The 8,231-nt window shown below is 35.5% G+C and overlaps 1 protein-coding gene across 1 annotated transcript; it reads right to left on the reverse strand.

Annotated features, from left to right (window-relative positions):
• Window positions 1–2,315: 2,315 nt before the first annotated feature.
• Window positions 2,316–7,120, reverse strand: LOC110006345 ((R,S)-reticuline 7-O-methyltransferase-like). Its single transcript, XM_088857185.1, has 2 exons — window positions 6,290–7,120; window positions 2,316–2,923 (listed from the first exon to the last, which is right to left on the reverse strand). Exons 1-2 carry the CDS (start codon window positions 7,103–7,105, stop codon window positions 2,612–2,614), a joined length of 1,128 nt encoding a protein of 375 aa, XP_088713311.1. The 5' UTR covers window positions 7,106–7,120; the 3' UTR covers window positions 2,316–2,611.
• Between the last annotated feature and the right edge of the window lie 1,111 nt (window positions 7,121–8,231).

Here is an 8,231-nt window from a genome sequence, read left to right on the forward strand (position 1 = left end):
AAATAGATTTAAAACATAAATCTAAGCCATTAACAAATGTAGAGTAAATATATATATATTTTTAAGAGAGTTATGGAAGAAAAAACTCCAAAATAATTTCATGCACTAAGAAAAATCGAGTTAAAAAAATACGCCACCTATAAAAATGGAACTCACAACCTATTTGGAGGTTAAGACCTGCCCACATATAACTGTAGTTGCAAAAGTCCTCCATTTTTATATACAACGTAATCTTTATTTGCTAGAAAGAAGCAAAAGGAATTTTTATAGAGAATGTAATCTTTATTGGCTGGAAAAAGAAGCAAAAAGGGTTTAGGAAAATGTATCCCACGTCCTGGCGGGTGCATGACTAGTGCAGGCTTACTACCACGAAGCCAGCGGACGCACAATGAATAGACGCACATTGAATAAACGCTGCTCCTCTTTATATATATATATATATATATATATATGTAATTAATTTACGTTCAAAAAAATAAAACAAGAGCTTGACTCGGCCGAGGAAATCGGACTCGGCCGAGTAAATCGCCTCGGCCTGGGCCCGAGTACTTTGGCCGAGTCGATGTTTTGAACCTTGCTTTCATGTATTGGATTTCACATCAATGGCTAAACGTAATTGTGATCCTTTTTATAAAAAAATAAAAAATAAAAAAAAATATAAAAAATAAATCTCATTGTATATAATCCCTTTAAAAAAAACCATCAATTCTAGTTTTTAAAGCTTCAAATAGGTTGCTAGCACCTCCTCAACCTTCAAAACCCAATAATGGACGGTTGGAGTGGGACGTTCCTCCAATAGAAGTTCAACCAAACTTTGAGCCATACGCCAACCTTTCGTTTTTAACGTGAGATGATTGGCAACCTGCTAGCAAACTCTTTTATGCCCAAATATCAAGCACGGCTCACAAATCAAATCTATCTATACCAGGCCGGACTAGTGGTTACCTGTTTGACCACCAATTAGTACTTTGGTCAGGTTGATCTAAAGTAAATTTATGTTTATTCAATAAACAACAAAACTGGTATATGACTAATTTTGACCAGTGCAATATATTATATATTTTAAATTATTATTCATAATTTTTTTTATATCATAAAAATCTATTGAACTGGTTTGGTAAGGCATGTTTTGCTGGAGCCGGACAGTTCACCAATCATGTAGCCAGGATAACACCATTGCAAACATTGTGGAGCTATATAACGTGATCCATATGTCCATAATGACATCAAGTGAGGTTATTATTAAATATAGTTTGTCACTGTTTTGAGGAGAGAGAAAGAGCACGAGGGAAAATGAGAGATATTAGAAAGATTTTGTAGAGATAGTTTTTGGCACAAAGAGTGAGATCTGAGAGATATCCAGTGAGATTGAGCATAGAGAGAGAGGGAAAAAATGGGAGACTCAAGAGAGATTTTGTAGACTGAGAGGGGAAAAAATGGGTGATTCAAGAGAGATTTTATAGAGAGAGAGAGTGCGCAAAGAGAGAGAGAAATCAAGAGATTGGGCACAAAGAGAGAGAGAAGAAGCGATTGGTTTCTAAAAAAACAGAAATGGAGAGATTGAGATTTCCTAAAGCGAGAGAGTTTGGGCAAAGAGATTGAGATAGACAGATTGGGCATAGAGAGAGGGAGATCCACAGCTTACATTGAGAGTTCTGCTGTGAGAAGGAGTTTGGGATTTCATAGAGAGTGAGATCAGTTTGGGGGGAGAGAAACTTTTCGCATGAGATTTCGGTAGAGAGAGAGGAGAGTTTGGGGAGAGATTGAAATTTCAGGAGTTTATGAAATTTTGGTAGAGAGAGAAAGGTGCAGCTCTAAAACCTATAAATAGTAAAATATGGGGGAAGTATTAAGAAAGATATTGTGGTTTCAATTTTTTTGACTTTTTAATGGGAGATGGTGGGGACGATAAATACAAGAAAAAAAAATGTTGAAATTTAGTATATAATATAAAAAATTATGAGGGTAAGATTTGTAGAAAATTGATTTTGGAGAGTATCTATAATTTTCGATTGTTACTATCCCAATGTCTTTAACAAGTTGGACGTGATGTAGTGGTTCCCACCAAATATGTCATTAGCAGTATTTGCATCACCTTCATTGTCCAAACATAGTTATAACATATATGGTATTGTGGTTATCATGAGCACATGGATCGTTTTTGCATCAGTCCATCTAATATTACCCTCGCAATAAAATTTATTTCAGCTCTACAACACATGCGAAAAATGACAACACCAACTGACGACGGAAATGAGAGATTATAACTGATTTACCTGAAAAAAGTGAGAATCATACTTTTTGTAACACGAAAATACCACACAAACACCATCCATAGAATCATCACTAATAGGGAAGCACATCGTTCTTAATACAAAAATATTACACAAACACCATCCATGGAATCGTAATTAAGAGGGATGCTCTACCAGTAATACAGGCACTTTATACTTTAGGACCCCTATGATATGAGCGATATGGTGCTATGAACAATCCCTGTTTCCCACCATCATTATTCAATTCACTGAGTTGATGGTGATAACCCACATGATCATGTCATTTTCAAAACTATATGGATCGTATAATATTTTCGTTGTAGTTTATGGTAATACTACTCGTTTGGGTCGGGGTAAGCTTCGATAATTGACTGGAGGGTCGGAAGCGGTTTGATGTTGCAGTTGCTGAAACCACCCTTGCTCAACAGTGCCCTCCACTCCTCCTCTGTCCTCTCCAAGCCTCCTGAGGTTGTTGCAAACATTAACATGTCGAATGCCAACCTCGAGTCAGCAAAGGCACTGGTATCTTCCTTATGATGCAGAACTACGTCCACAATAATCAACTTCCCGCTCTTGGAAGGGAGTGCTTTTCGACATTGCTTCAATATCTTCACACAGTCTTCGTCCTTCCAGTCATGTAGTATCCACTGCACAAAAGCAATTTAGGAAACAATCAAGCATGCCATGAGAGGGGGATGTAGTTTCAAAAGGTATATGCTTGGGAAGGTACGCTATATGTTTCTACATCGTACACCATAAGGTATGGCACATTCACAGACATGGAGGGCAAAAATTAAGTACACCTAATTTTCATCTACAGGAATTACTCCTAATATCCACTATCCATCTCAAGTCCAAGGTCTTTTTCTCTTGTTTGCTAGGAAACATTGGGATCCAAACCAAGGATATATTAAAATCCAAGACTCGTTATGGTTCATCTATATTTTTTAAGAGTGATTTATGTTCTGACCCCAAAATTTTAGGTAAAATGGAGAATGCTCCATTTATGGACGGAAATTACAAAGGTTGGTCAATTTTTAAAAAAATAAAAAAAAGGTAGGCTGACCGATCTTCTTTGTAATTTCCTCTTATAAATAGCATATTTAACTTAAAATTTTAGGACTGATGCAAAGCATTCTATTTCGGGAGAAAAAGTGGGAGAGGATTATTAGTTTCCTTTTGAACTCCTTTTCCTTCCTATCTTCCTACTGCCACGCTTTCTTTTGTTTATATACAATATAAGGCAAAAAAAAAAAAACTCATTCCAAAAGATTTTAGGGTAAATATCCTATTATTTTCTATTTTTTTAATTTCTATATCTCATTAGACTCAAGTATTGAAAATATTACATATAAGCAAAAGGACTCCATCTTTTCTATCTTCCAACCCCCTAAACCTTTTTTACCATGTATTACTGACCTCAACAACTTATGAAATGACTCTATCTCTCTCTTTCTAAAACTCCATCTCTCTCATATCATCGTCTCTATCTCAAAACTCCATCTCTCTCACTCTCACATCATTGTCTCTCTCTCTCTCAAAACTCCATCTCTCTCCCTAAAACTCAAACTACATCTCTCTCTCTCTCTAAAGCTCCATCTCTCTCTAAAACCCAAACTCCATCTCTCTCTCTAAAACTCCATCTCTCTCTCACACATAAGAAGGTATGCTCGTGTTCGAGCTCAAGCTAAACCCTTTTGCTGGTAAACTCACCGAGAAAAGAAGAGAGAGAGAGAGATGGAGTTTTTTAGAGGGAGAGAGATCAAGTTTTAATAGGGTGTCATTTTAGTATTTGTTTGGGTAAAAAATTTATGGTAAAAAAGGTTTAGGGGGTTTGTAAGATAGAAACGATGGAGAGCTTTTGCTTATAATTAATATTTTCAATTCTTGGGTCTCATGAGATTTGAAAGTTAAAAATAGGGGATAAGGAGATATTTTTTCAAAATTTTATATTCTTGTGGGATTATACAATTCATTAATTCCCTAGAGTAATATTCAAGATAGGAGCAATTTTAGGATCCCAAATTTTAGGGACGTAACCTTTTCAATCTATAGATTAATCTTAATAAAAAGAAAAAAAAATCTAATTGAACCTAAAAAAATAACATCTCAATATTATCTAAAGACCCTCCAATATTTGCGGTGTGAGGTCTAAGTGTAAAAAAACTTGAAATTCAAATTTTTTTTTTTGGAAATAATATACATAATATAATTCTGCAGGAGTATAGTTTGCATACTAAGAAAACATCTCTCCCACTTAAATCTCTCTCTCGATCAGATCTAGATCTGATGATACAATGTCCAAAACAAGTCAAACGTCATTTCTATCTCTCCATGGAAAACTTATTTGATTACTTGACCAAATATATCTTTCAATTGGATAGATAGAAGAGAGTTTGGCACAACGGTGTTTAAACGTCAACTTATTCATAAGAAAGGAAAATTAAAAGGCTTTTATATGCTCTCGAATAGGCTTAGTTTATAGGAAAAAATTTATATAAGGTTGCAGTTTCCTATAAGTAAGGTTGCTTAAATCTACACCATTCATTTTATTTAGATGGTGTGTCTAAAAAACTAATTGCTTGATGGTGCATAATATTACTGGCAATATAATATATTTAGCCATTCAGAAGTGAAATATATCTTTAAATGAGATATTCATAAATATATTTCTTATATAATTCTTAGCTGGCTAAAACAAAACAAATGTGCAAGGCTACATGCCATTAACCAGTATGCCAAATTTGGTAATCACTGAAAATGAAATCATATAAGTGTGCCTCACCCAAAAAAAAATCTGACAACCAGAAGTTGGAGAGGTGGGAAATTTTGTAGCCTCGTAGTTGGAAGAATTCTATTTGTATTTTTGTTTGATAACATGTCTATAATCCTAGTGGACTATGTTTTGAGATAAGGGAAATGTTTGTATGTGACCCCAACAGTATATAAGTTAAATGTGGCCCCACTTTTTGGCTGTTATATCTTAATCAAATGGTTACAATTGTTCACACCATAATGCCACGCAAACACTGTTTTATTTTTCATTTTTTTTACAAAATATTTTTGGATAAAATTTTGGCATCCCATCATAAAACTAGGACGAACCTGAGAAAATAAAAAAAGTATTTTATGTCAAAATAAGTGAACAAAATGCCCCTACAATTTTTAGGGGTATTCTGGTAATTTTTCATCACCGATTTTATTTTATTTTTACTTTTTATTTATTATTATTATTATTATTATTATTATTATTATTATTATTATTATTATTATTATTATTATTATTATTATTATTATGATTATTATTATTATTTTATCATGTGAGCCCTTGTCGATCTATGCATTTTCCAAATTTTGCTTTATAATTATTTTTAAAAGAAAAATAAAAAATAAAAAACCATGAGGCGCCTGATCAAGATTTGACGGTTAAGAGCTAGCTAGGCTATGACATTGTAACTCAAGCCATTTCTACTCAGATTTGATGACTGAGACCCGGAGTCACATATGTTATATATGTGCACATAGAAAATTTCCTCTTGACAAACCTAGAAGCTCTCAAACTTAGAGTACTTCAGTTTTGAGAGCCTTTCTAACCATTTCAACTTTATTTTTATACATCAGGTTAAAATAAAATTCAGGTTTTTGATACATCATAGTTCTCACCCACACACACCTTGAAAAATACATTAAAAATAAATAAATATAAAACATCCAAAATGCCCCCTGAAATGTTTCTAAGGCATTTTTGGTCATTTATTTTTTGCAAATACTGTTTATATTATTTTTTTATTGATGCTCCCCAGCGAAATGAACTAACCCTCAAATTTTATCTTAGGCTGGTCTTATAATAATAAAAATAAGATAAGGGCTTGAGCCATTGCAATTGTATTGCCGAGCATCAAGGTAAGGTTTTTGATCACAAATCCCTAGTGACGTACCACTATCTAAATTAAAAAAAAAAAAAAAAAAAAAAAAGCACATATGGAGCGAGAGAGAGAGAAACAGTTGAAAACCTTCATGAAAACACCATCGGCACTTGGGATGGAAGAAAACATATCACCCCCGACATTAACCACCCCGGGGTAGTTTGGTGCAGTGGCGACCACATGTGGCAGGTCAAAATTGATGCCGGAGATATGAGGATTCGCCTCCACAATCTTGCTTATCGCCGTTCCGGTGCCACCGGCCACGTCCACCAAAGAAGTAAATCCTGCAAACTCAGACTTGTACTCCAACAGCAATGCATCTAACACCACCCTCGAATTGCTCGCCATCGCATCATTAAAGAGAAGATCAAACTCAGGATTCTCAGAGTTATAATAAAAAAATCCCTTCTTGTGAGCCTTCTCAAATGGGAGGCCCCCTTGCACAACACACTGGCTCAAGTAGTGCCATGGTGCAAGGACTGTGGGGTGGCCCAACAGCAGCGCCATGGGTGTCAGCCCCGATTCCTCGGGCCTTACCAACCACTTGGACAGGGGAGTGAGGCCATAGTAGGCCTCGCCCTGCCTCACCTTGACGCTGAACACACGTTTCTTGACCAGGAATCGCATGACTCGCGAGAGGCACTGGATGTCTGGTGAAGGAGCCTGCAGTGAGGTGATGATCTCAGAGAGGGTGAGTGGTCGGGCTTTGGAATGGATCATATGGGCTATGCCGAGCTCAACTGCACACTTGAGTGTGAGAGTGTCCGCGAAAGCTAAAGTGAGCTGCCAGAGCTCAGCCTGGCCCTGAACATCATCCTCACCCGGCATCTCCATCCGTCTAGTCTGCTTGATCTTCTGAGCCCTCTTCCATTTTGAATTTATAAGGGTTTGGGTGTGGGCCATATTGCAAGTTGGAGGCCTGTTCCTTGTGCACATTGAAGTATTCATAAAACGCAGTCGTCATATTTGTTTATGGATTTCTTTTTATTGAAATATCGGGGAAATTTGGAAATGGATAAGCATAAATTCAGCCCATTTACCTTTGATACAAAGTATAATGCAACCACAATTTTAGAAAACCACACTAATTATTTGATTGGCCAGGGTATATTTGATTGGCCCGGTATAAGCTCGATGTCAAGCTTCTCACACCCCAGGAGAATGATGCAAATCGACGTCAAGCTTCTCACACCCCAGGAGAATCATGTAAATAAAAATTGAGGTTATCAAAATTTTAATTTAGGTTTATTAATGGATTAAGTTTTGTTTAGTGGATAGGGTTGCGTGAGTTGTTTAGGGGATATGGTTATTTTTAACATTAGACAAAGGGATTTAGATCTCGTATTTTTATGGACTTAGGAGATTTAGTTAGAGATTTATCATAGATTTATTGGGGCTCATGTGGGGTGAAGAAGAAGAGATTGAGAAAAATAAGAGATTTGTATAAGAATTATGTGATTTAAGGGATTTAGATATGGAAGAGATCAAGTGTGGGTAGTTAGATATGAAAAAAATCAATTGTATATAAGATTGAGAAAATTATCGAAAAGAGAAGGAGAGGAGAGAGAGAGATATGAAGAGATTTATGTGGAGAATAGAGAGGGAAATAGAGTTTATATTTTGTGGATTTATTTATTTATTTCTCTTCTAAGTGTATTTAAAAGGGAGACATCCCTTTTTTTTAAAATGGAGAGATTGGAATTGAGTTAAGTGTTGATGTTGTGAAAGATCTTTTTAAGGTAAACTCCTAGTAGACCAAGAGATGATATATTCTCTCACCTTTTATTTTTATTTTATTTTAATTATTTTTTTCCGCCATTCTCCCTATATCATGTCCGCTCTCATTTATTCTCATGTACTATGTTTCTAAGTCTCTCTTCTACCAAATGTCCAACCCTACAGTTCATGAGAGAGGGGAAAGAGGGCATTTTATGCTTTTTAGATTTGGACTGATATGGTATTTTGGAAGAAGAAAAGGAAAAAAAAAAATTAACAGTGAGGATTGTTTGTCCTGTTTTTTAGGAAAAAA

The sequence above is a fragment of the Amborella trichopoda genome, unplaced genomic scaffold (assembly GCF_054954075.1).
Source record: "Amborella trichopoda isolate Santa Cruz 75 unplaced genomic scaffold, AtrichopodaSantaCruz75HAP2 v2.0 scaffold_211, whole genome shotgun sequence".
NCBI classification, from domain to species: domain Eukaryota; kingdom Viridiplantae; phylum Streptophyta; class Magnoliopsida; order Amborellales; family Amborellaceae; genus Amborella; species Amborella trichopoda.

Coding starts and splice junctions, on each gene's coding strand:
- LOC110006345 (XM_088857185.1), bottom strand. CDS start 7,105: ATGGCCCACACCCAAACCCTTATAAATTCAAAATGGAAGAGGGCTCAG. Junction 2,924..6,289: donor CCGATGGTGTTTTCATGAAG/GTTTTCAACTGT, acceptor GCTTTTGTGCAG/TGGATACTACATGACTGGAA.